The following is a 26,891-nucleotide window of genomic DNA, read 5'->3' as shown; positions in this document are numbered from 1 at the left end:
TGTGTGTCGATATGTTTATAACAATGATTTGATTGAACAACTTGACATTGGGATTATCTTGATCTTTATAGAGTTGGGCGAAAATCATGTGAACGATCATGCCGGCCAAACCAAATCAATCTGAATCGCGTACAATCATGAAAAATCAGTTGTTTCTTATTAGATAGTGATATCAACCATTTTATCTCCAAGAATAAAGTTGTAATTTATTTTCCTCAAATCTCCATATCAATTATCAAATAGTTCCTTTTTATTTGATACATGTAAAAGAATACAAAATGTTTGTTTATTTACTTATGATGTCAAAAGGATTGAATCTACCGACAAACCAACTAAAATGGACTGGTTTGGTTTGTTTATGTAGATTGAGTTATATTTTAATTTTTGTGATACAACGATATAGTTTATACTAACAGGTGGAGTATTTGGATTATGCCACACAATCAGACATCATAATAATCTGTACTAAATTCACATTCAACGATAATCGAACCTGAAACATAAAAGATATATACTATAAGATTTTAAAGTCGGTATACTGGCGGGCTAAAGGCCCAATGCAAACAAAAAGTATCGTAGAAGAACTGCCATTCCCCCCAAACTCCATATGGGCCTAGACACCCAAAACGTCCTTCATTAGTCGCAAAAGCTAGCTCCACAACTCAATCAATATTTAAAAATGAAATGAAAAATGAACCAACCTTATCAAATTTATAGACCGCATATTAAGAGGATGTTAGTAGTTAATAAAAATCATCAATTTGTTTGATACTTATAAAAAAATAAAAATTTCTAAATCAATTGTTTTTAGAAGCATAACCATTAAATAACAAATAAAAAGTGAGCGATATTTTAGAATTCTCCACTTGAGTTCGAATTCTCACAAATATATTTTTTGGAATCATCAACTCTGATTTGGCATATCATTTGATCCGATGATCAAAAGTACACTGCCTTATGTGGTATCAAAACTGGAAGAATATTAATTTGGCACATCAACGTGTAATGAAATATCTTTATTGGTGTGTAAGTGGCTCTTTACCACAGTGATGAAAATGTGTTGAGTTCTTGCATAACAACATGGGTTCAAATCCCGCTGATGACTAATCTAACAGCTAATCTAACAAAATCTATTGTTTGACTAAAAAAAAATATCTCTATTGGTGGGCCATCAGGCTATGAATTTGGCCCAGTCCACAGTCTAAAGACTAAACCGACGTGTGTTAATTTCGTAGTCCCCTCTACTCAACACGTGTTATAGTCCATTGCTGGTTTGCCAACGCTCTCTCTCTCTCTCTCTCTCTCTCTCTTTCAGAAACATAGAAGCGTTTCAGTGCGACTGCTGGTGCTGTAAGCTATGGAGGAGTACTCGGTAGACGACCCAACTCAGCTACTCGAAGCTGCTTCCGATTTCGCAAACTACCCCGGTAAGCACTAACCATTTTCCGCTCGCTTTCCTTCCAGTTTTTATGAACCAATTTTTTAACAGATATCAGTGTTTTTTTCCTTTTGCAGGTTTTCAAAACGACGATTCAGCTAAGGAATTCCTCGATCGCTTCCCACTTCCCGTTATTCTCAAGTAAACCCTTTTTCTGCTTCTACCCATACATTTTTCCAAGTTTTTGTGCTCGACTTCAATATCCTCTCAATTTTTGGTTGTGGGTTTGTGTGCATGTCAACTGTTTGATGAAAGTCGCCAAATTTTTCATGAAACTTAAACTTGGTCTGTATTGAATTTGTTTTGTTTCTCGCCTGCAGTGCTTTGCAAACGAAAGCCGATGTGCCGGGTCTGGAAAGCACACTGGTTGCTGTTTTGGAAAGGGTGTTCAAGACCAAATATGGCGCTTCTCTCATCCCCCATTTCATGGTATGCCTCATTTGTTGTGCTAACTGATTGCATGTCGTTGATGAATTTATTTGTGTTATTGTGGAAAAAGAAAGCGGGGTTGTCCCGAATTTGGTTAGGATACAGCTAATCCTTCTTTGATGACACTTGAAAGCTTTCGTGTTATGATGTATCGGAATGCCGTAAGGGATGCTCTGTCGATGAACATGCCGCTCTGGTTCAATCAAATAAAAGAAATTAAGCCATAGTATAAACCCAATTAATCTTCACAAATAAAGCCGCTTTTGTTTGTATTCTGTGTCTATCTAGATTCTTAAACTTCTCTCTTTGCTCTTCTTCAGCCATTTGTACAAGTTGGTCTGACGGCAGAGTCTCAGGAAGTCAAATCTTTAGCTTGTACAACGGTACGTATAAAAACTTCTTATTCTACTTTGCTTTATTTTGAGATTGCTGAATGTTATTGTTCCTACTTCCTAACTAGATACTTTTTATTTGTTTGTTATGGATTATTGTATATTTGATTTCGATTTGTTTTTTGGGGGAGTTGAAAGTTGAAACTTATGTAAGTAACGGGCAACGTTATTGGCTAGTGTAACCCGGTGTCATGAAAAAAATCTTCAGGTTTCTTGTCTTCTCGAGAATTTGAATGAAGGTTCTGTTTCTGCAACACGCCTTATACTTTACCACAATATATATCCTCTTTTGCTGGATTGCCTCATTCATGGGTAAGGTTCAAATTTTAAGTTGAAGATCAATACTTGGATCTTTTATTATTTTTTTAGTCTTGTTTTCTTAGGGTAAATTATTTCTCGTTTCTTGGATCTTTTATCATTTTTTAGTCTTGTTTTCATTTTTGCTTTATCTTTGATGTTCATGATAATGTTTTTCTTCTGGTGTCTAGCAATGAAAAAGTTGCAACTCTAGCAATGGATGCAATAGAGAAGATAGCTGGTTCTCCCGAGGGCATAGTATGGACATCGCATTTACTGCTATCTCTGACTTTAAATGTGGTCTCCTTAAAATGTTGTTGTAATGAATACCTGCACTGTGATAACTTATGAAAATCCCTTGCTGTCAATATGTAGGATATTGTCTTCCCGGCTAATACTAACGAAGCTACACATCTTGGGGCTCTATCAGCCCAATGCTCGTCAGTGGTAGGGTGGCCGTTAATTTTGTGATTTATAAATGTATAGTTAAACTATCCTGAAATTTGGTTGTTATTTTAGTGAAAGAACTGGAAAAGAACACTAGTTATCAGGGATGCTGGTCTTTCATGTTTTTCTGTTACACAACATTGTAGCAATACTTGACTAATTTGTGCTGTTGACATGTGCATCAGAGGCATGTATTAAAGTGGTTGTAAGAAGTTGAGGATAGTTTAATCCATTAATATAGATGTACCAATTTTAGACAGTCAAACGAAATGTTTTTGTATGCATTTACAATCTCTGTACGAACTTCCATGTATATTGATATTAGTCATATATGCTACTGTGCTTGATTTTAGATTATTTTCTGATTTTCTCTGCTTAAGTTTTTTAAAGAAAAATAATATGAATGTTGTGCAGGGACGGGTCCGGGTTCTGGCTTTGATAGTGAAGCTAGTCTCTGTGTCCGCTGATGTAGCATCAGTAGTTCAAAAGTCAAATCTACTTGGACTTTTTGAGGCAGAAATCAATAACAGAACTGATACCCTTTCAACCTTGAGCATTTTGGAACTTTTGTATGAGGTTGGCCATTGGTCATCTACACTGTTCTCTCTCTCTCTCTCTCTCTCCCCTCACGCACAATCTGCAAAACGATCTATTTTGGAATCTCCAACTCTCCATATTAGCACCTTTGGTGCTCCATTTTTGTGCCATATACTGATTATGATTTTCTGCATGCTCTGTGTTGAAACTTAGAAATCAGATATGCAGAACAACTAAGCATACATAAATTATATGATGAAAAAAGCAGGTACACTACTTTGTTCTAGGACCAATGTTTAGTACACAATGCTTAAGAGAACTGTGGCCCTTAATTTGTATGTTTTATCTCCAAGTGAATGGCATGTATCTTAAGTTCTCTCATTTTTTCTTTTACAATCTAATCGATGGAGAATTCCAAATTTCTGGTAGTGTTTTCTTTTGACAGTCTCTTTCCTTGCTTAAAAACTGTATATTGAGATGTTCTTGTTGTATGTGCTCAAATGATAAAGTTGTCAGAGATCGAGCATGATAGAGAGTTTTTGTCTGCAAGCACCCTTCTGCAACTACTTAGTTCTATAATCAGGTGCTTAAACAACATTTTTGTTATCTGTTTCGTTTTGAGTACTCTGCATCGCTTAAAGTCTTAGAGACAGAAGTGACACAACATAATATCATTGTATAACTTTTGTAGCAACAAATCAATGGAGTCGATTTTAAGAACAAGGGCAATGATGATTAGTGGAAGAATTCTGTCCAAGGAGAATTACATACATGCTGATGAATTAAGTAAGTCTCACAGATTTGGAAATTTGTAATATGATGAATAATATCTACTCACATCATTCCAGAGTATCATAAAACCATTGTTTTTTCCTTTCATCCTGCATATAAGATGCCCTGTAGTCTAGTGCCTGCATATTTCTGGCTCATTTGGTAGCTTTTTTACCTGTATTACAAGGACAGATATCATTAATTTTATTGCTGCCCTGCTGTTAAGGTGCTTGCCATCCCATTCTCTGACCCAAAGAAGAAGAAGAAAAGAGTCTGCTTTAGTGGACACCCATTATTCGTTTCTTAGTTTTAGTTTTTTGGCTTGCTTGCTTGCATTTATCCAATGGAATCAAGGCTACCCCCAAATCTCCAGTTGCAATTGGCCCCCAATTTCCTATTAGGTTTGAAAGAGAGCGCTAAAATATTATCTTGGACCATGGTATGTCACTCAAATCACTTAGTGATCCAGCATACAACATTAGGTGAATTTGCTATATGCATACAGTTATACAAATATATTTCTTCTGTCGCATGTTATTTATTCTCTTTTGAAATGGGAACGATCTTCAATGATTTCAAAGGGTAGACTTTGAGATTTGTTACTTAAGAAAAAAAAATGCTTTACCAAAGATCGTAAAACCGAAAAAGCTGTCACGAATTGCTTTTGATACTAATTTTAATTTTCCAGGTGTAAAAACTGTATTATCGGCCATAGACGGGATACTTAGTTCATCCGAAACTCAAGAAATAGATGAATGTGAATCTGCTATTGAAGCACTGGGTCAAATAGGGTCATGTAAGTATGCCAGTACCTTCTCTAAGCTTGGGAAGTGATTTTCATAACGTGAAACATATCCACCTATCATCATCATCAAGAAGTTAACATTTATACCTGGTTTTATGGGAATATGATCTTAGCAATTCAAGGAGCGCAGTTTCTATTGTCAAGTTCACCACCAGCTGCAAGACATGTTATCTATGCTGCCTTTGATAGGCACGGACGTGGTAAACAACTGGTTAGTAAATCTAGTCTTTTCGCTTTATGGGTTTAAGTTCTCCAGCCCTCTTTTATTGTACAAATTTTTTATGTTCCTTATCATGTTTTAATTTGCCAATTTGATTGAATCTGAAAAGCTTCTCCTGTATTGAATAGTGTGTTTGTGTGTATCTTTAGTAAGTAGCTAAGCTAACCCTGAACTATAAGATCCAAGATTAAAATGCTGTCACAGTGAGGATTAGAACACTCATTAATCTTGGTTGTAGAAAGAGATATAGTGGTATAAGATAATCTACTTATTTTAGCTACTAACTAGTCTCTGTCTGTCTATTTGTAATAAAAGTACATGCAAAGAATACAGAAATAGGAGTAGAAAAACTAGGCATTGCAAGAACATCATGTTTTGCATGGTCATGGTATACACCTTTCAAAAGGTAAAGGAAGCTGATGACAATGACGAGTATGCTATACTACAATTTCCTGCATCTTTTTGGACTATTGAGTATGCTGTATGACACTCTCCTGCTTCTAAATCCGGTACCTGTTGCTGCCTACTAGATACACCTTGCGTGCCAAATAACATGGATGGGGTTATGTGATAAATATGGTCTGACAATTTAACTTCCACAATGAACTTGTAAATGAAATTTTTTTAATAGCTCCTGAGCCGTGAGTATTCTTCTCCCAGCAGTTGAAGATTGTTATCTGTAATTAAATGGGGATAGTTGAGCTTAGAGGTGTCATGGGCACAAACCCATTTTTGACCTATTGGTCCTAGTATCATAGGCATTGCGTGGTTGTTTTGCAAGATCTCACTTTTTATATATATATATATAAAGGGGAGTATTTTATATATATAAATTAAAAATAAAAAAAACTTGTTAGGGATTAATAATGCCATAGTCAAAAGTTAAACGATTTAAATAATCAATCAGCTTTGGATAATCTGAATGCTAGCCAGTGTCTTATGATGTGTTTTCTAGAATCTATGACAATTATTTGACCGGAGGAGGCTTCGAAGTCGGAAACTAATTGCCACATAACTTGTTGACTCTGTTCACTTGATGATATAGTATCCCCTAACGGGCCTTGTTCCCTTGTCCCTAGGAGCCATCATATTTCACACCCTTATTTAAACATGACTTTTGTGCTCCAGCCCATCTCAGTTGCCATATCATGTAACAGGGATAACAGATTATTACACGCACCTTCCTTTGGGAGAGAGATTAGAATGCCTGCTATAACGTACTAGAACACGGATGATCTTATGTGTTGACCACATCTAACAACTACCTTCATGGACCCTAAAACAAATTTATTCCTTGATTGCATCCGTTGGAATATTGGTTTTGCCCAATGATGAATGGTTTGGATTGTAAACATGGGATATAATAAGATGTTTCTAGTAATTGACTGAACTGTTTTTGTGATCTGTCCAAATACTTGGTGATGATAAAAAAGATAGTGTGTGTTGTAGTTTACAATCAAATTCTTACTTCAATGGTTCTTTGATGAAAAATACAGGCTGCCTTACATGCCCTTGGAAACATCTCTGGAGAAACTCGGCCTGCGAACAGCATGATACTGACTAGTGATGCAGAAGAAAGCCTTCAACGCTTGATTTATGAAACAGCATCTAAGAGTTCAAAGCTGACACCATCTGTGAGCAGCTTTTTCCTTCTTAATTTTGTCCCTAAATATTATTTCATAAACCTCCAAATTGTTTTTTGCACGTGGGTGCAGGTTGCCTGCCTGGATTTTCATCCTTTCGCATGAATCCAACAATTTCTTTTAACATATCAATTGTTTGTCAGCGTCATTTAACTCTTTAAAATGTGTGGAAGTTTTACTTAGTTGTTGATGCAATTGGCAGGGCCTTTTCCTATCAGTTCTCAAACAGGATTCAGAAATTCGTTTGGCGGTGAGATTTCTAATGACATCATGAATTGTGGATTTTTAGTGGTGCAACTGTTGAATACTTTTTTGAACATGTATATAATTGAAAGTTTGGAGTTTAAAGTAACATGCTCCATTTAGTTTGGTTGTACCCCTTAGATGTGTTAATATTTTTCCATCTGTAAGTATGATACTTAAATTGGCTGAATATTTTGTGTTTATTGTTTCATTCGTTGCTGTAATTACTAAGTACTTTTTGGAAACATGCTGCTTTTGATATTGTGGATCACCTTTGGAAGTGTTAATCGGTAACCAAAGTGCTACGCTTTGATTATGTCATAAAGAACAATGTGTAAAGTAAATTTAAAAATTGGAAGTTTGATGATACTTCTGTAGGCATATAGTAGAAATTAAGATGATATAAAAATAAAATAAAATTGTTAGTACATCTGATGCTTATATTTGTAATTTTCTATATTTTTGGTATTTATTGTGGTTATTAAATGTGGATAATTCAGGGATATCGAATGCTGTCTGGGTTGGTTGCTCGCCCATGGTGCCTGATGGAGATTTGCTCAAAGCAAGAGATAATAAATATAGTGACTGATCCAATTACTGAAACCACTAAACTAGGTCTGGTTCACTTTTTCTCTATACTCGCTCAATTTATTACGTTGCAAGTTTATAAATACACAAGATTAACTACATGGAATTGGTTTGTACTTTTCTAAGAATTTATAACAGATATTCTTTCCAGTGGTACCGTAACTACATAAAACTTTCAACTACATAAAACTTTCTGACTTTTCAGTGCTCAATTGTGTGCATTTTGAATGATAAAACCAATACTTATTATCTTGCATGGGCTAAATTATTATTTTGGATTGGCTCTCAAATGAATATCTAAAAGTCCATTGACTAGAGAGTGAATTGACAAAAGGCATTATATAGAATCATCGCATGGTCTTTGTTACAATGATCTCTCAGATTTTCTCCTGCTTTATGCTAAATTATTTACTTCTCCGTCTGAATTGAAGTTTGGTTACATATTTCAGAATTTGGCAAACCCTTAATATGCTTTCCTCTTGTTACTGAATTTCTTTTCGACTCAGGCAAAATGAATACTCTCATTTCTTATTTTGGGTTCTGAAATTCAACTGGCTTTAATTACTTGAATCTTATCTATTTCACGTGAATGAAAATTACTGTTCAGGTATGGAAGCCAGATATAATTGCTGCAAGGCAATCCACACCGCTTTTAACATGTCAAGTAAACTTGCCAGCGACCAATCTCTTTCTGGGATTGCGGCAAAGGTTAGTTATAACCTTCATTCATTTTTATATTTCTTAGAGGGGGAGTTTTTGGGGATCCTTGATTACATCACGGAATAATTTAAACGGTCGGACCTAAGTGTACGCTGGTGTGCATATCATTTCTTGAATTTTTTTTTATCATATACCCTAGTGCGGTTGCCATCGTATGCATGTGTGTGAATTGTCTGGTGTATGTGAGGGAGAGTTGAAAACCATTGAGGGGGAGAGTTGAAAACCATTGTAAGGGAAAAGTTGTGGAACAAAAAACTGAAAATGGTAACCTATTGGTTTAAATAAGAAAATAAAATGTTTTATCTTTATAATTTACAACGAATCATTCGTAAACGCTCATGTTACCATCTCATGTATCTTCTCTTGATCCTTCCCTTCTGTACGCAGTTGCACGAAGCTGTTAAAATGGGTCCGTACCTTGCTAGTAAGCACCTTGAGGCTCAACCCGTGGTGGTGACGGAGGACAGATTCTAGACTAACATCAGCCACCGTGTGCAGCTTATGAGTTTACTGTTACCGTATGTTGCCTACAAAAGTTTGTTCATATTAACAGTGGAAGTGTGTTTAGCTGTGAATTCTCCTGAATTTTAAGCTGTGAATTTAAAGGAGAATTACTGCCCTTTCAGAACTTAAATACGTAAAGCTAGAGCGGAATTTGGAATTCCATTTAGCATCAAAGACAATTCTCTCAAGTTTCTCAGGATACAAAATTCTCCTTTAATTCCCGTTTAAAGGCGGATGTATTGGTTTCAGTGAAACTAGCGTACAACCAAGGATTTAAATTTTGGTTTTTATGGATAATCGGTAGTTCAAATTTAGTTGATAATTATATCGGTGTCAGTAAAAATATCGGTTAAAACTGCAAAATCATGGAAGCATTTTAATCAACATGAAAATAACGTTCAACATTTTCACAACTCCAAATTCCACATATTTGCCTGGAACAACATGTAGACTTTGTAAAATAATGTGGTAAAAATTTTCCTTTTCTATGTTCCATTACTTGTTTCTTGAGGCAGCCCTTCAGTCCTCGACAACTCATAACAGCGAGTCCTACCCAACTCAGTCGTCGTGATCAGGATGGCTGCCCTCTTTCCGGCAACATTTACAAACTAATGTGCCGTCAGCCGGCAGGGCCACGATTCCTCGACAACTCATACCGCAGAAGAGTAATTCCACACATCGAATTCCGCCCAGGGGTAAAATAGGAATTTCACATCCGCAGTGGATAAAATTCAGAGTAAGAGCATTCCCTCTGCAGTCTGCAGACAGAGGACTTCAAACAATTTGAGAGAGAGAGAGAGAGATGGCAGCTGCAGTTCATTGCCTATCCTTCCCTTCAAGATTCAGCAAGCTTTCACTCAATGGCCCTTCTACTTCCTCTGCCACTACTCATTCCACAACTTCCCTCAGTTTCTCAGCCACCCTTTCTCCCAATTTCTTCTCCAAAGGTAATCAAAGCTCTCTCTCTCTCTCTCTCTTGAAATTACTGCATTTTTCTTCTTGGAATTTTGTTTTTAACTTGAAAATTTTGAAACTTTTCCTATTTCAAATATGGGGTTTTCGAGATACGAAGAAACCCAGTTGTACAAGTCCCAGTCGTGTCATTGGGGTGGAAGATTTTGCATTTTGGTGTAAAAATTTGGTTTCTGTATCATATTATCACCAATTTTTCAGCACCTTACAGTGCAGAATGTTAAATCAAAAGAGAAAAATTACATCTTTTTCTTGTCTATTTTCAGGGTACTTGGCTGTGAGCCAACTTCAGAGGCCGGTTCGACATTCCATTGTTTGTGAGGTCGCTACGAAGAAGCCCGACTCTGCTGTGAAGAGAGCTCGGCAGGCCGAAAAGAGGAGGATTTACAACAAATCCCGCAAATCCGAAATTAAAACCCGAATGAAGAAGGTACTTCTCTTTTCAGCAAGTTAATTAGATTTAACTGATGGATTTCGCTTCTTCGGGCTTGCATTGTATGTAAAAAAAGTATATTCTGATTGTTTTCTTACATTGTTAACTGATGGGTTTTGCTTCTTTTGGCTTGCATTGTATGTTATATAAGTTTATCCTGTTGGTTTTGGGTTGAAGCAAGTACTTGTCTTACATTGTTAACTGATGGGTTTTGCTTCTTGTGACCATGTTTGATACTTGGATTCTCATCTAATTGAGCAACCATATCACTGTCTAAATTGATCTTATAATTGAGGTTAACGACCAAGTTCTGCGTTGGGTTTCATCATTTGGTTGGTTCAATTATACTTGTTCTAAGTTAAGGACATCTTTCCAGAAGTGGATAGGCAATTGTACCTTTACTTCTTAATCAATATGTTTGTCTTGAAGAACATCTTTCTGTTAGTTATCGAAAGGCCATTGTACCAAAGATAATGTATTGAATGTATGTTGTTTCCTTCTGTTCTCTGTTATTAAATGGGAAGATAAAGTTTGAAAGACCCAATTAGCGTTGTTACCTGATGAGAAAGGAATGGTTAGCATTTCAAATTGGAATGCCATTGATTAATTTTTGGCTACCTTTTCCAGGTTTTGGAAGCTCTGGATGGGCTGAAGAAGAAGCCAGATGCTGCACCCGAAGAGGTCCTTTCCATTGAGAAGCTCATTGGAGAGGCGTACTCCATTATTGACAAAGCAGTTAAGGTGGGAACTCTGCACAGGAATACAGGAGCGCGGAGAAAGTCTCGACTGGCTAGAAGAAAGAAGGCTGTTGAGGTCCACCATGGCTGGTACACCCCATCTCCAGAAGCTGCTAGTGTCTAACACAACCCCTTTGTTGGGTCCGCCCTTTGTTTCCCATAACATTTTGCCTTTGTAATGTGTAGCATTTGTCCTTTGAATGTATACACTTCTCTTTTATTTGGTACATGATTAGCCGTATTCAAATCTGGAAGTATTCAAAGTTAAATCATCAAATAAGATTTTTAAAGTCATTTTTCATTGATGCTATAACTTCAGCACAAAGTTTTTCTTCCATGATCCAACAAGAGCCGACGACTTCGAGTGGAAATCATTACACAGAAATGCGAATGTGAGAAGAACTATGCATCGACGATGGGAGAACTCGATCAATCTATTTTTTTTCGTCGGTTTGCCAGTAGCTACCTGAAAGTATACACTCATAAATTCCCTCGTCCACAAGAGGTTCCGGTATGTCAGCTAGTTGGTCAGCAAGTTCAGAATCTCCCCCCAAAACTCCTCCATTTCTTCAACCACTTCCATTACACACTCGACCATGCTCTCGTTTCCTACACATTCAAACAAAATTCAACTCGATTAATAGTCTCTCTTCTCAAGTAAAATTTCCCCGACGTATATAAAGTTGTAAATGACAACAGCTACAGGCTAAAGCTAGCTAAGTTTGATTAGTCGTACCGGGAGAGTCCTGATTAGTGGAAGAAGTAGGAGAGCGTGACGATCCTTCTCCTCCTCCTTGTCGGATTTCAGTGAGCGGTGATGTGGACTAATTTCGGCTTCCTTGGAGTTCAAGGAAGGGACTCCATGTCCAGATCCAAAAGCTTTTAAGCCACAATATCCATTTCTGCAAGTACATATTAGTTAAAAGCACAGTTAATTATGTGTCTGCGTTAACAGCTTGGTATTACATAGGGATCTGAGGTAAATTACCAAGTGATTCCTTCCAGCTAATTTCCCTGGGTTTGTGAGGTAATTAAAATGACCAGGTCTCTTCTATGAAAGCTATATAAAGTCACCAACATGTGCTTTTTTCGCCTATCAGTACCCGGAGTTTAGCGTGTTCACCAGGCGAAGCATTCTTTAGGAGCAGGTAATCAATCCCATTCAACCTTCTTGTATACTTTGACAGTAAAAATGTTTGAGATGCCGTGTTGATTTCAAGACTGCTTACTTAGCAGCGTTTGGGTTCAGACACAACCCAACTGCAGGCAATGAAGACATGAACTTTTTGTGCACAGTATGTGCAAATTCCTCCCTATGAGAATGCACAAGAGGTTTGAGATTTCACATTAACTTTTTTTTTTTTTTTTTTTAAATTCTTCAACGTCTCTGTGCACGAATAATTCTAAGAATGAAAAATAGATTAGCATCGATCATCCACTGAACTCAAATGTATCGAAAAAGCCTTCGCCGTCTTGTTGCAGATCATTATATCACACAGAGAAGTAAACTTAAAACTTGAAAAAAAAGCTTTACCTTGCGGCCTTTGATGTCGCGGGCGGAAACAACACAACAATCGATCCTTTATCGGTTCATAGAAACCATTAATCCGTAATCGAGAAGACAAAATATGAAAGATACCTCTGAAGGTTTTACCTCTATCTTGGACTCACATCACCAGCATCTTAGTCCCACACCGGCCACAGCAACAATAGGTAAACAAAGAGACAGAATAAATATGGCTGTACGAAACATTACTAAGCATACCTTTCTCGGCCTTTTGGCTAAGATCAAGTGTAGTATCTGTTCTTATCAGTTTAATATCTGATACGTGGACCAATGGTTCACACGATATTAAATTAATTTTTTAAGGAGGAGAGTCCACTGCAGTAGCTTGCTACTGGGTCTCTTGCGCGTCGCCCAAGTGTTGCACTACAGCTGGGGCCTGGCGCACTCCACCAAATCTAGTTTTAATTTTTATAGTTTTATGCTCTGTAAGGGTTTACAGCTCTATAACAGTCGGTATTTCGACAATTTACAGCCTCGATCGAAGCTGACTAAACTCTTTTAACACAACCATGTTGCGTCAACATTTGCTAATCCAATTTCACTGTTCTACTCCTGTTCGATCATAGTGTTGCAACTTGCATGCACGTATGAATTTGGCAACTCTGTCGTTCATGGTCCCAACAATCTATATAATGTTGTTTATGAATCCCTGGTTCATCGATTACATTGTTTTCCAAGGAATGGAAATGCTACTGAAGAGATGAGAGAGAATGGATGGGTCTGGAGAATGTGACCCGCACGGTAATTTCTCTATCGAACACCTGGTTTAACCATGCCCGTTTATTACTAGAGGTTAACCTTGTTCAACTCCCTGTGTAGGGTTTGAGACTTTGAGTGAGAAAAATGAGAGATTTGATGTTGGGATGGAGGCAAAGCCTAGATTTGAACCGTGGGATGTATTCTCATTTCATCCAATATTCCATAACACACCCCACTTTTTCAACTGCTTCCATAAGACACTTACCTGGAGGGAGAGTCCAGAGTGGAAGGAGGACTGTTGGAAAGCATGGAGTATCCTTGTCCTTGTCATTGTTGGATATCAGTGGGGGGTGATCGGAATTGATTTCAGTTTTCTTGGAGTTGAAGGAAGTGATTCCATGTTCCTTTCTGTATATTTTGACAATAGAAATGTTTAAGATGTCGTCCATCGATCGTGTTGGTTCAAGACTACTTATGGGTGTAGGGTATCAAGATTTATATGGACTTTTGTTGAGTTTTTAAAGTAATATACTTTCAATGATTTAGTAGGCTTTTACTGATTATTATAAGCTCCATAAAAATTTCAGACTTTTAATGATATATTTTTTGTGGAAAATAAACAAGTTAAATGATAGACTTTGTAAAATTCTAGAGAGTTCAATGCTAGAATTTTGTGGATTGTCATGGGCTTTTTAATAACCAATTTATTAATAAGCATTATCATTTTTAAGTTTTCATTATTGAAATGGTGATCATGACCATGACAAAGTGGTCTTATGCGGTGCTGGCAATAGTAGTGGTGAAGGTGTGTCCTGTGGTTATTGTCGGCAAATGGTGATGGTAAAGCGGGTGTCTATGGTGGCGAAGGTAATAGTAGGGGTGCTGATTGTGGTGGTGTAGTGGAGGAGTAGGGATGAGGCGATGGTGATAGTGATGGGCTGGTGATGTTGGTGGTAGAGGTGGCAGTTATGGTGATATGTTGTTCCATTCTCATACCATTTAGTGATGGGTGTTACCTCACTTTTTTTTTTTTTTGGGTATGCGGTATGCCGCTCCACAAGCAAGGAGCATCCAATGTGTGGTGGTGGAAGTGGTGACAATGATCTTCATTGCATTATGGTGGGTTGTGGGTGGTGGAGTACATCATCAGAGAACTGAGAAAAATAAGATCCATCAAAATTTTAGGGGGAGATAATTAGTTTGCAATGACAAAAAAAAAAAAAAACTTATTATAAAAGCACTCAAAGTCTATAAAAATCCATGAATTCTAAAATCTTTTAAAATAAATGAAATTTTGAGTACACCTGAATTTTTGTAGACTCACAAAAAGTCGTAATTGAATTTTCATAGAGTTTTAAAAGCCATAAAAGTCTTTACTTTATACAAAGTCACACAATACACCCCTCTTGAATGTAGTAAGGTTGGGTTTTAGAGACAATCCTTTTTAACCGCATGCAATGAAGACATGAACTTTCTACGCATGTGTAAACTTCTACCTCTGTGAATGCACATGAGGGTTGAGATATGACTAAAACGAATTGGTTTTATTAAAGTTATGACTGAGTATGTAAATCTTGATGAATTATTTCGTTATATCTCAATCCTCATGTGCATTTAGAATAAAGGTAAACCAAAACTTGAAAAAAAGCTTTACTTTGCACCTTTCGATGCTGTTTGGCGAAAACAACACAAGAATCGAGCCTTTATCGATTTATCCTTCCCTCATGATCCTAGAGCCATTAGTTTTTAAAGAGAATCGAGAAGACAAAGTTTCAGATATCCCTGTGAAGGTTTTTACCTCCTAGCTAGGAAAGGGATGCATGCATGCATTGTAGTAAAAATGTGGGCGATGCATACTTATTTAGGACCCATGTCATAAACATCTTAGTCCCACACTGGCCACAGCAAGAATGGTTAAGCAAAGAGACCCAATAAATAAGGTTTTACAACTCATTATTAAGCATACCTTTCTCGGCCTTTTGGCTAAGATCAAGTGTAGTATCTGTTCTTATCAGTTTAATATCTGATATGTGAACCAATGGTTCACATGATATTAAATTAATTTCTTTAGGGGGAGAATCAATTACAATAGCTTGCTATTGGGATTCTTGTGTGTCGCCAAGCGTTGCATTATTGTTTGGGCTGGCGCACCCCACCAAAACTAGTCAAAGTTCTTTATGGTTTTATGCAATGTTTTAAAAGTTGTTAGATGCTAGTTGGGTGGTGATTAGGGGACTAGCAGCTAAGTGAATTTATGTAAATTTATTATATATCTTGTAAATGAGTGTTTATTTACACTTAAAAAAATATACTTGTATGGATAATAAAAGAATGGTAAAATGCAAAAATAGAAGTAGAAAAATACACAAATTATATACATCCAAAAAGTTCAATATTTAAAAAACAGTAAGCATATAATCATAATGAGGAGGATTTGGATGATAGACTAAATTCTTTTTGTTCATGAATCATGATCCTTGCATTAGATTGGACATAGACTAAATGATTTAACCTTGTTGTATCTAGTTTATTTCTTTTCTTTGTATGTATCCCCTCAAAAGTGCTCCAATTCGTTTCATTGTTGGATGAACTTGTAGTAAATCCATCATTTGCAAATTAGGTACACCATTTCCCTAAGTATACCACCATGAAACCAAAAAAGAAAAAAGCACACAATTAATAAATAAATAAATAAATAAATTTTATATATATATATATATATAAACCGCCTTGGTGCCGTCTAGCTCTCCGCCTAGCCCACCTAGGTGGCCGCCTAGCTCCAGACCAATTTTTCGAAACAATTTGCCCAAAATCGAGGTGGGCCTTCACCGCCTAGGCTGATTTTTAGAACACTGATTTTATGCTCAGTTCTTTCTACTACAATTTTATATTAATCTTTTATTTACAGATTATTTTACAAAGAAGAAACATTTTATGACATTCGCACGCATCGCCTAAGCGTTGCACCACTGCTCAGGCCTGGCGCACTCCACATCTAGTTTTAATGTTTTACAGTTTTTATGTTGTTCAACTTCTAATTCAATTACGGTGATTCTAGTCCAAGATAGTCCAGAGGTAAGAACAGTCGGTGGGGATCATCTTTCATTGTTGAGACAACGCTCTATTTGCTGAATGTTTTTGGGCTAGCTTATAAGCCCAATGTCTTAGAGATAGTTTGGGAGTGAGGTGCTTAAAAAAAAGCACCCATGAAAAAAAGTTGTGAGGGTTTTAGGTGTTTGGTAAATTGAAAAAAAAGGCTTATTTTGGAAGCTACTGTGAGAATAAGCTGAAATCAAAGGAAAAAGCTAAAGTTGCTATTTGCAGCTTTGGAAAACTGGTTTTTTTTTTCAAAGCACACGGAGCTACAGTGCTCCTTTAATGAAAAGACCCACTATGAGACTGTTTTTTTTTTTCTTCCAGAAGCACTTTTACAAAAAAAGTTTACCAAACACTCTGCTGATTTATTTCACAGCCGCTTACTCTCACAGCACAGCCGCTTATTCTCACAACAGTTTTTTTTCAAAACACAGTAATACCAAACCAGCCCTTAATCATGTCATCTTTTTGTGGCTCTTTCAAGAAGTATCTATTAGGATCAAACAACTATACACTATTGTAATGAGTATCCACACCAAAATAATCAAGCTTGCAAAAGAGAATTTCAGATCGTAAATTCATTCAACCCTCTTGCATCTTTTGACCATTGAAATTCAGGTTAAAATATGTTTGAGATGTTGTCGATCATGTCGTTTCCAGATTGCTTAATGTAGCAGGTTCAGATTCAGACACAACCATTTAAACTGCAAGAACTGAATTCATGAACTTCCTATCAGTGTGTAAGTTTCTCCAGAATGCACAGGAAGTTTGACATCATGGCCGGTACACCCCAACCCCGGAACAAGCGAGTGTTTGATCAAATCTCTTTGGTTGGTCATACTTTTTGTTTCCGATGACATTGTTCCTTTCGTAATGTGTAGTATTCATCCTCTTAATGCATACACCTCTCGTTTTATATGGAACAATAATTTTATTCCATCTTTTTGCGCAATGTAGTCTCTTAATCGACTTTGTCTTGACATGGAACAAAAAGAGCAGAATGTTGGGAAAAAAAAATTAGCAATTTTGAGTAGAAATCAATACATTGGAAGGTGAAGGCATGCAGGAGCAAGAACTCGATGGATTTATTTCTTTTTTGTAGGTTTTCTGGGAGCTACCTGAGACTTTACAATCATAAATTCCCTCTTTCCACAAAGCGTTCAAGTTCACCCGCTAACTTCTCACAACCATTTTGCAACAAGCAACAACACCGCCACCCTCCCACAAGCCATATAACCACTTATATTCTCTTTCGCGACACTTTCCGACAATGTTACACCCGCCCTCCCCCTGGCTGGCGCTCCTGCGTCCTACACATTTAAATAAAGTTCAGCTTGATTAATAGTCCGCATCAAATTAATATGATATGTCATACTGTCTTGCAAGAGAAAATTTCCCCGTTATATATAAAGTTATAATTAATCAATGACAAGAGCCATAGCTTATAGGAGTACGATCCTTCTCCTCTTCTTGTTGGATTTCAATGAGGGTCGATGGGAAAGGGAATGCAGGCATTAGCATTGCATTGTTGTAAAACTGTGGCTAATGTATACTTACTTAGGACTCACGTCTCCAACATCTTAGTCCCACACCGGCCTTAACAAGAATGGGTTAAGCAAAGATACAGAATAAATAAGGTTGTACGAAACGATATTAAGCATACCTTTCTCGGCCTTTTGGCTAAGATCAAGTGTAGTATCTGTTCTTATCAGTTTAATATCTGATATGTGGGCTAATGGTTCACACGATATTAAATTAATTTTTTTGGGGGGAGAGTTCATAACAATAGCTTGCTATTGAGACTCTCGTGTGTCGCCCAAGCGTTGCACTACTGTTTGGGCTGGCGCACCCCACCAAAACTAGTTCAAATCTTAACGGTTTTATGCCCAATTCTTTGTACTACAATTTTATTCTAACTTTTATTTCCATAGATGATTTTACAAAGAAGAAACATGTCATAATTCCTTCTTTTTTAGTAGTTGTAGGTTTGCCCAATAGCAACGCAGTGATGTATTTCAAGTTTAATGAATCTAGATTTTCTATTTCACATCCACTCCAAATTAATAAAGTTCTATGGGTTCTTGTAAAACAACAAAAAAAGAATTTCAGATGGTAAACTAACTATCCAATGATGATGTCAGATTAAGCACCCCTTAAGCCCTGATGTTTGTAGGGCACATCTGACCACAATAGGTGAGTAGAAATCACTAGTTCATAATCTTGAGTGGAACTCCAAAGATGGTGATACCTCACCTTAGCGTACTCCTCAATGACCTTTTTTTTTTTTTCCAAAGGCAAGTCAGATATATTAAATTCGAAGAGATAGGTTAACATCACGGGCCAGGGTGTTAAACAAAAATTCTGGCCCAATACAATCCCAAACAAAATCCCTACCCTCCTTGAAAACAAACTTGGCCACCGAATGAGCAGCAATATTGCTCTCTCTAGGCGCAAAGACGAAAGACACGACCTGCATCCTACGTGCTAGAGTCTCGATGTCACCAAGCAAACAACCAATCCTAAAGTCCTGGGTTAGCTCCTTTCTAATCATGAGGATAATATCCCTAGCGTCAGACTCAATAAAAACATTAACAAAGCCCTGAAGCAGACAAAAGTCCAAGGCCCCCCCGAATAGCAGCTGCCTCCGCAGCCGCAGCAGAGTGGAACCTCGAAGCGCCCGTTCCACCAGCCCTCTGCAGAACGCCAGCAAAATCCCGGGCCACCCAACCCAGCCCCGCTTTCTGCGATTCCTTACACCACGCAGCATCAGTGTTCACTTTAATCATCCCAAAACACGGTTTCATCCAACCAACCTGTCTCCTAACCACCCCCAGGTCCCCATTGCTCGCCGGAACCTTGGAGCCCGAGTCCACCCTCTCGTTCGCAGCTCGGTATTCGGCAACATTCCGTTTCCAAACCTCAAGAATCTCAGTCGGCGGAAGGAAGCTCCCACTGAAGATAGCATCATTCCGGTTCTTCCATAATCTCCACAAGCCAAAAACGAACTCTTGCAGAAGCTCGTTCGTGTTAGCTAGATCAGCAACCCGATTGCAAAAATTAACCCAGCTTTGTAGGAAGTCAGCTCCCTCCAGATCAAAGGAGTTTATCTGAAGCGGGGAGCAAAACCAGAAAAGATGGCTCGTTTCGCATCTGAAAAAAATGTGATTCTCGGTTTCATCCACCAGTCCGCATACCCCACAGATGTTATCAACCCGCATATGCCGTCGTTTGAGATTCCTCCGAACAGCCAGCGCGTGATTGTAGCATTTCCAAATAAAAAATCTCATCTTCCTGGGAACATCCAGTCTCCAAATCGCGTTCCAAATCTTGTTGTATTTGGTTTTGTCGCTAGGGGCCCCCGTCCCTTCTTCCCGAGCCCTCCACTCTCCATGAGCTCCAAAGCAATTCCATACCCCGATTTCACCGAGTAAACCCCATTTGCAGTGTGGAACCAACCCATCCTATCACAGGATCCAAACCTACTAATCGGGATGCTGAGAATAGTATTCGCCTCCTCTGAGCTAAAACAAGCACTAATCAAATCTGCTTTCCAGGTCTTGGATTCCTGGTTAATTAAATCACTAACATACAGGGCACCCAGGTTCACCGCAGGCCTGATGCGAAAGGTAGACGGCATGGGGAACCAGGGATCCTCCCTAATTTTGATGGTTTCACCGTCCCCCACCCTCCAAATCAGCCCCTTCTCGAGCACCTTTCGAGCTTCGAGAATTCCTTTCCAGCCCCAAGAAGATCCCCGCCCAATGGTAGCCTCCCTAAAGGATTTCTCAGGATAGTACTTATCTCTCATCACCGATGCAAGCAGGGAATCCGGGAAGATGATTAAACGCCACCCAATCTTGCCGAGGAAGGCCAAATTAAAACATTGGAAATCCTTGAAACCCAGCCCTCCCAGGCATTTCTTCTGTATAAGCCGGTCCCATGAAGTTCAATGGACCCCCCTGCGGTGCTCGCTTCCCCTCCACCAATAGTTGCGAATAGCTTTCTCAATGTCCCTACATACTCCAATTGGCAGCTTGAAGCAACTCATAGCATGATTTGGCATAGCCGTAGCCACGACTTTAATGAGAATTTCTTTACCTGCTGGGCTTAGGAATTGTTCAGCCCATCCCGTCATCCTTGATTCAATCCTCTCCCGAACGTCATTGAAAACCACCTTTTTCGAGTGCCCAAAATCGGCTTGAAGCCCCAGGTATTTCCCAAACCCCGCTTTGCTTTGAATGTTCAGAGTACGTTCGATGTCCTTCTTATCCCGTTTTTTGACTTTCGAACCATAAAAAATAGAGCTTTTGAGCATGTTGATTTCCTGACCCGAGCCCACAGCATAGGAGTTCAAAATTTCCCTCACTCCTCGCGCTTCCTCCACGGTAGCTTCACAAAATAAAACAGAATCGTCCGCAAATAATAAATGCGTAATAGGCATTCCTTTCGGGGTCACCTTTACGCCGTGAAGGGCGCCCATTTCAAATCCCTTCCTGATAAGGGCAGATAGCCCTTCAGTACACAGAAGAAAGAGGTAAGAGGACAAAGGGTCTCCTTGTCTCAAACCCCTTTGCGGCAGGATGTAGCCTTTAGGCGTCCCGTTCATCAATATGATATAAGAGGCAGAAGAGACACATTCCTTAATCCATCTACAAAAAACAGGATCAAAACCCAACTTGGCCATCATGATTAATAAAAAGCCCCACTCAACCCGGTCGTAGGCTTTAGCCATATCCAGCTTTAAAGCCATGCCCGCCCTGTCCTTCTTAGTCTGATGCATAAGAGAGTGAAAGATCTCGTGAACAACCAGAATATTATCTTGAATATACTTCCCTGCTACGAAGGCCGACTGGTTGTCACTAATCACTTTAGGCATGACTCTTTTCAGTCTGTTGGTGAGCACTTTAGCAAGAATCTTATAAATGACATTACATAAAGCAATGGGACGGTATTGCGTCATGTTTTTTGGGCAGGCAACTTTAGGAATAAGAACTAGGTTGGTGTGGTTTAGTTTCTTTAGGAGCTTGCCCGACTTCCAGAATGCTTTAACAGTGCTAATAACATCCCCTCCCACCACCTCCCAATGATCCTGGTAGAAACTCCCAGAGAACCCATCCAGCCCCGGGGCCCTTGTGGGAGGGATTTGGAAAGCCGCCTCCTGAATTTCTCCCTCTGTGACCGGAGCCGTCAGCAGAGAGTTATCTTCGTGGGAGACCCTTGTCTGCACACTACAGGTAATTTCTCCAATCTGAGTCGGGTTGCTAGACTGAAAGAGATCACTGAAATAGTTCACCGCAGTCGAACAAATCCCATCAGCATCCGAGCGCCAGACCCCCTGCAGATCTTCCAGGCCCTTTATCTTATTAGATCTTCGGCGCTTCATCGTTTGTGCATGGAAAAATTTCGTATTCTTATCGCCGTCATTTAGCCATTGGACCCTAGACTTGGCCCGCTAGTAGGGCTCATCCCCCTTATGCGCTTCCCGCAGAAGTCTCTCTTTAATGTGGACTTCCTCCGAGGCAAAATGTTTAGATTAATAGGCTCCCCTCAGCTCACCTTTCAACATGTCAATTGTTTTTTTGGTGTTTCTTCCGTTTTCCCTGTACCATCTTTTGAGACTCCGGCTGACAGTCTTTAACTTTTCACTAAGCCGGAAGGCGTGAGAGCCCCAAACGTTGCCCGCCCAGTCCCTAGCCACCAGGTTGTGGCAGTCGTCAGATTTACTCCATCTGGCATCATACGTGAATCTTCTTCCCCTCCACTCCTCAGACTTCTTGGTGGTAAGCAGCAAGAGAGAGTGGTCAGAGCCTTCCAGCGCGACATGGAGGATTTTAGTGTCCGGGTACAGGTCGTGCCATCCCAGGCTCACAAAACCCCGGTCGAGTCTCTGTTGGATAGGTAGTGAATCCCTGTTGTTTCTCCAGGTAAACGGATACCCTTCATAACCCAAGTCCAGCAGTTCATTATTGGCAACAAAATCTCTGAAGTCCCTCATGCTAGCCGCAGATCTGTGGTTGCCACCATCTTTTTCGCCATTGCACAAAATGTCATTAAAATCCCTAATAAAGAGGCAGGGGTCCCTTTCCCTCCCAATCCGATTGCCTAGGGTTCTCCATTGGTCACGCCTCTTCTTTTCGTCCGTGCTAGCATAGATGCCAAATAATCTCCAGTAACACTCCTTATCGTCGTCCCACACCTTGACCTCAATCATATGGTCCGTAGATTTCACCAGGAGGATCTTCGAGCCATCCCTTCAGAATACACAAAGCCCCCCTCCAGTTCCTTTAGGCTCTACAGCGTGCAGAAATTCCATACCAAGTCTCTTCTTTAGATACCCATAGCGACTGCTTTTGTTTTTTGTTTCAAGCAGGATCACTATGTCGGGGGTGTGAAGCCTATTTTGCTCCAACAAATTGTCAACTGTCAGGTCACCCCCGATACCCTGACAGTTCCACGTAATTATCTTCATTGGGAATTGGGAGACCCCTTGTGGCTGGTCTCCTCCGCCTCGATAGAAAAACTCTTCCTTGATTTGGTTGCTATCACCTCCACATCTTGAGTGCAATTTGTTTGTACCGCCTCCCGGTACGATCGCTTTTTCCTTTTGAGGTCAACCGAAACAGCTGCAATGATAGGTTCCAGATCAAAAGGATCGTCCTCCACTTCCTTACTACCTGTGGGTTCGCCTCAATGACCTTTTTTCATCAGAAAATATAATATTACATTAGTGAACAAACAAAATGAACAATCCAAGAATTAGAATTCTTGCTGAAAAAAAAAAGAATTAGAAAATTCAAATTCAAGCATGTAAGACACAATAATTTGATAATCTCATCACTGCGAGCACAATAATTTGATAATCTTATAACTGAAACAAAAGAATTTGAATGGCATAATTCTAATGAATTGTGAGCAATTTTTGTTTTTATTTTTTATGATTGTGGAAGTAACGTTGGTATTAACAATGTAAGCATCTTTTTCTAATAGCGTGGAAGTTAGCCCCATTTTCTCAACTTGTAACATGTTAATCCCACACCGGCCACTGCAAGAAAGGGCAAAGCGAAGACAGAATAAATACGGTTTTACGGCTCAATGCTAAGCATACCTTTCTCGGCCTTTTGGCTAAGATCAAGTGTAGTATCTGTTCTTATCAGTTTAATATCTGATACGTGGATCAATGGTTCACATGATATTAAATTAATTTTTTAGGGAGGAGAGTCCACTGCGGTAGCTTGCTACTGGGTCTCTCACGCGTCGCCCAAGTGTGGCACTACAGCTCCGGCCTGGCGCACTCCACCAAATCTAGTTTCAATTTTTACAGTTTTATGCCCTGTTAAACTTCTGATTCAATTACAGTGATTCTAGTTCAAGTGGTGGAGGAAAAGCATAAGAACCCTAAGGGTTTACATCTCTGTAACGGTCGGAATTTCGGCAATTTACAGCCTTGATCGAAGCTGACTAAACTCTTTGTAACACAACCATGTTGCGTCAACATTTGCTAATCCAATTTCACTATTCTACTCCTGTTCGTTCATGGTGCTGCATGCACGTATGAATTTGGCAACTCTATCGTTCATGGTCCCAACAATCTATATAATGTTGTTTATGAATTTGGCGATTTCGTAGAGCGAGTGAACAAATTGGAGAGATCTTTTTTCGCTAAGAAAAATGAGAGATTTGATGTTGGGATGGAGGCAAAGCCTAGATTTGAACCGTGGGATATATTCTCATTTCATCCAATATTCCATAACACACCCCACTTTTTCAACTGCTTCCATAAGACACTTGACCATGCTCTGGTAAATTTGAGTAGACGTACCTGGAGGGAGAGTCCAGAGTGGAAGGAGTAGGACTGTTGGAAAGCATGGAGTATCCTTGTCCTTGTCATTGTTGGATTTCAGTGGGGGGTGATCGGAATTGATTTCAGTTTTATTGGAGTTGAAGGAAGTGATTCCATGTTCCTTTCTGTATATTTTGACAATAGAAATGTTTAAGATGTCGTCCATCGATCGTGTTGGTTCAAGACTACTTACGGGTGTAGGCCCGTAGGGTATCAAGATTTATATGGACTTTTGTTGAGTTTTTGAAGTACTATACTTTCACGGATTTAGTAGGCTTTTACTGATTATTATAAGCTTCTTAAAAATTTCAGACTTTTAATGATATATTTTTTGTGGAAAATAAAGTAAAACGATAGACTTTTGTAAAATTCTAGAGAGTTCAATGCTAGAATTTTGTGGATTGTCATGGACTTTTTAATAACCAATTTATTAATAAGCATTGTTATTTTTAAGTTTTCATTATTGAAATGGTGATCATGACCATGACAAAGTGGTCTTATGAGGTGCTGGCAATAGTAGTGGTGAAAGTGTGTCTCGTGGTCATTGTCAGCAAAATGGTGATAGTAAAGCCGGTGTCTATGGTGGTGGAGGTAATAGTAGGAGTGCTAATTGTGGTGATGTGGTGGTGAAGGAGTAGGGATGAGGCGATGGTGTTGCTGATGGGCTGGTGATGTTGGTGGTAGAGGTGGTAGTTATGGTGATATGTTGTTCCATTCTCAAACCATTTAGGGAGGGGCATTATCTCACCCTTTTTTTTTTTTTTTTGGTATGTGGTATGCCACTCCACAAGCAAGGAGCATCCAATGTGTGGTGGTGGCGACATGGTGGTGGAAGTGCTGATAATGATCTTCATTGCATTATGATGGGTGGTGGAGTATATCATCAGAGAATTGAGAAAAATAAAATCCATCAAAATTTTAGGGGGAGAGAATTAGTTAGCTATGACAAAAAAAAACTTACTATAAAAGCACAAGTCTATAAAAATCCATGAATTCTAAAATCTTTTAAAATAAATGAAATTTTGAATACACCTGAATTTTTGTAAACCCACAAAAAGTCATAATTGAATTTTCATAGAGTTTTAAAAGCCATAAAAGTCTTTACTTAATACAGAGTCACACAATACACCCCTCTTGAATGTAGTAAGGTTGGGTTTTAGACACAATCCTTTTTAACCGCATGCAATGAAGACATGAACTTTCTACGCATGTGTAAACTTCTACCTCTGTGAATGTACATGAGGGTTGAGAAGACAAAGTTTCAAACGTCCGTGTGAAGGTTTTTACCTCCTAGCTAGGAAAGGGATGCATGCATGCATTGTAGTAAAAATGTGGGCGATGCATACCTATTTAGGACCCATGGCATAAACATCTTAGTCCCACACCGGCCACAGCAAGAATGGTTAAGCAAAGAGACAGAATAAATGAGGTTGTACGAAACATTACTAAGCATACCTTTCTCGGCCTTTTGGCTAAGATCAAGTGTAGTATCTGTTCTTATCAGTTTAATATCTGATACGTGGACCAATGGTCCATACGATATTAAATTAATTTCTTTAAGGAGGGAGTCCATTACAATAGCTTGCTATTGGGACTCTTGCGTGTCGTCCAAGCGTTGCACTACTGCTCGGGCTGGCGCACCCCACCAAAACTAGTTCAATTCCTTATGGTTTTATCCCCAGTTCTTTCTACTGCAATTTTATATTAAACTTTTATTGACATAGATTATTTTAGAAAGAACATTTTATGAGATTCTCGTGCCTAAGCATTGCACTACTGCTCAGGTGCACTCCAACCCAACCCTATTACAGGACCACTAAACTCCTGTTCTAGCTCTTTTTAGGCCCTTCAGGCGACAATGGAATTCCACCCTCCTCCATCTTCATTTCTCGTTTCCACGGCTTTGCATCTAGTTTTAACCTTTTATAGTTTCATGAGTCTATTTCATATCGAATCCGAGTCCATATTAAGCACTTGAAAGTTGAAACCAACAACTATTAGGGATGGAGGAAATACGTATGTGCCTCAAGCGTTTCATCTCTGATTTTCGACAATTTACAGCCTCATTAAACTATAATTCTAATACCGTACGTATAGATTTAGATTTTTTATCACTTCAAACTTCGCAAATCAATTCTGATGATTGCAGAAGGGGGAGAGAACTGTATCTAATTTTTTTTTTATTCAGAATATTTTTATTTGAGTTTATTTGGTTTTCTTTCGTTGTTTTATGGGTTACTACACTCATGCCTCACTCATTTTTCAATTATTTAAAGACGACTTTGATGGTTTTCTATTGGAATGATCTTGTCACTATGTTCATCACTGCATGTTCAAGGCGCTCCTCAACATCTCCAAATTAAATACTTTAGCCCTTCGGCGGTCCTCTTTCTTCCTGCTCAAAATGGTTGCTATCAAGGTTCTAAATTTCTTTCTCAAATCTAATAATTTAATCAAATTATGCACTCTTCTGATGAGCAACGAAAAACCATCAAATCCATGAATGAATAACG

General features: G+C 38.8%; 2 protein-coding genes, 2 long non-coding RNA genes and 5 other non-coding genes across 9 annotated transcripts; 8 read left to right on the top strand and 1 right to left on the bottom strand.

The window, feature by feature from the left end:
- The first annotated feature begins 1,254 nt into the window (after window positions 1-1,254).
- LOC126615428 (uncharacterized) lies at window positions 1,255-9,331 on the top strand. Its single transcript, XM_050283258.1, has 17 exons — window positions 1,255-1,427; window positions 1,516-1,579; window positions 1,759-1,867; window positions 2,188-2,250; window positions 2,468-2,571; window positions 2,748-2,814; window positions 2,932-3,003; window positions 3,418-3,579; window positions 4,050-4,123; window positions 4,232-4,326; window positions 5,000-5,107; window positions 5,230-5,327; window positions 6,833-6,970; window positions 7,182-7,229; window positions 7,723-7,837; window positions 8,418-8,518; window positions 8,918-9,331. The coding sequence occupies exons 1-17, from the start codon at window positions 1,358-1,360 to the stop codon at window positions 9,002-9,004; spliced, it is 1,575 nt and encodes a 524-aa protein (XP_050139215.1). The 5' UTR covers window positions 1,255-1,357; the 3' UTR covers window positions 9,005-9,331.
- A 438-nt stretch (window positions 9,332-9,769) lies between these two features.
- On the top strand, window positions 9,770-11,477 carry LOC126615429 (30S ribosomal protein S20, chloroplastic-like). The gene is made up of 3 exons (XM_050283259.1): window positions 9,770-9,981; window positions 10,273-10,436; window positions 11,067-11,477. The coding sequence occupies exons 1-3, from the start codon at window positions 9,837-9,839 to the stop codon at window positions 11,298-11,300; spliced, it is 543 nt and encodes a 180-aa protein (XP_050139216.1). The 5' UTR covers window positions 9,770-9,836; the 3' UTR covers window positions 11,301-11,477.
- Window positions 11,478-11,605: 128 nt separating this feature from the next.
- LOC126615430 (uncharacterized) lies at window positions 11,606-13,061 on the bottom strand. Its single transcript, XR_007620808.1, has 4 exons — window positions 12,711-13,061; window positions 12,165-12,489; window positions 11,913-12,078; window positions 11,606-11,785 (listed from the first exon to the last, which is right to left on the bottom strand). It is a non-coding gene; the product is annotated as an uncharacterized LOC126615430 (long non-coding RNA).
- LOC126617507 (U2 spliceosomal RNA) lies at window positions 12,938-13,133 on the top strand. The gene has a single exon (XR_007621385.1). It is a non-coding gene; the product is annotated as a U2 spliceosomal RNA (small nuclear RNA).
- Window positions 13,134-15,404: 2,271 nt separating this feature from the next.
- On the top strand, window positions 15,405-15,598 carry LOC126617509 (U2 spliceosomal RNA). The gene has a single exon (XR_007621387.1). It is a non-coding gene; the product is annotated as a U2 spliceosomal RNA (small nuclear RNA).
- A 2,596-nt stretch (window positions 15,599-18,194) lies between these two features.
- On the top strand, window positions 18,195-26,029 carry LOC126614396 (uncharacterized). Its single transcript, XR_007620371.1, has 2 exons — window positions 18,195-18,313; window positions 25,947-26,029. It is a non-coding gene; the product is annotated as an uncharacterized LOC126614396 (long non-coding RNA).
- Window positions 18,198-18,392, top strand: LOC126617508 (U2 spliceosomal RNA). The gene has a single exon (XR_007621386.1). It is a non-coding gene; the product is annotated as a U2 spliceosomal RNA (small nuclear RNA).
- LOC126617510 (U2 spliceosomal RNA) lies at window positions 23,640-23,835 on the top strand. The gene has a single exon (XR_007621388.1). It is a non-coding gene; the product is annotated as a U2 spliceosomal RNA (small nuclear RNA).
- On the top strand, window positions 25,830-26,024 carry LOC126617506 (U2 spliceosomal RNA). The gene has a single exon (XR_007621384.1). It is a non-coding gene; the product is annotated as a U2 spliceosomal RNA (small nuclear RNA).
- Window positions 26,030-26,891: the final 862 nt, after the last annotated feature.

Source organism: Malus sylvestris, chromosome 3 (genome assembly GCF_916048215.2).
Source record: "Malus sylvestris chromosome 3, drMalSylv7.2, whole genome shotgun sequence".
Taxonomy (NCBI): Eukaryota; Viridiplantae; Streptophyta; class Magnoliopsida; order Rosales; family Rosaceae; genus Malus; species Malus sylvestris.
The sequence above is the reverse complement of the archived record's forward strand: the minus strand, read 5'-3'. Positions and strand labels throughout refer to the sequence as shown.

What these genes read in the sequence shown, in the direction of transcription:
- LOC126615428 (XM_050283258.1), top strand. Translation starts at nt 1,358, where the DNA reads ATGGAGGAGTACTCGGTAGACGACCCAACTCAGCTACTCGAAGCTGCT. An exon ending in CAGCCCAATGCTCGTCAGTG is followed by an intron (nt 3,004 to 3,417) that starts GTAGGGTGGCCG and finishes AATGTTGTGCAG; the next exon opens with GGACGGGTCCGGGTTCTGGC. An exon ending in GTTCAAAGCTGACACCATCT is followed by an intron (nt 6,971 to 7,181) that starts GTGAGCAGCTTT and finishes TGCAATTGGCAG; the next exon opens with GGCCTTTTCCTATCAGTTCT.
- LOC126615429 (XM_050283259.1), top strand. Translation starts at nt 9,837, where the DNA reads ATGGCAGCTGCAGTTCATTGCCTATCCTTCCCTTCAAGATTCAGCAAG. An exon ending in TCCCAATTTCTTCTCCAAAG is followed by an intron (nt 9,982 to 10,272) that starts GTAATCAAAGCT and finishes GTCTATTTTCAG; the next exon opens with GGTACTTGGCTGTGAGCCAA. An exon ending in TTAAAACCCGAATGAAGAAG is followed by an intron (nt 10,437 to 11,066) that starts GTACTTCTCTTT and finishes TACCTTTTCCAG; the next exon opens with GTTTTGGAAGCTCTGGATGG.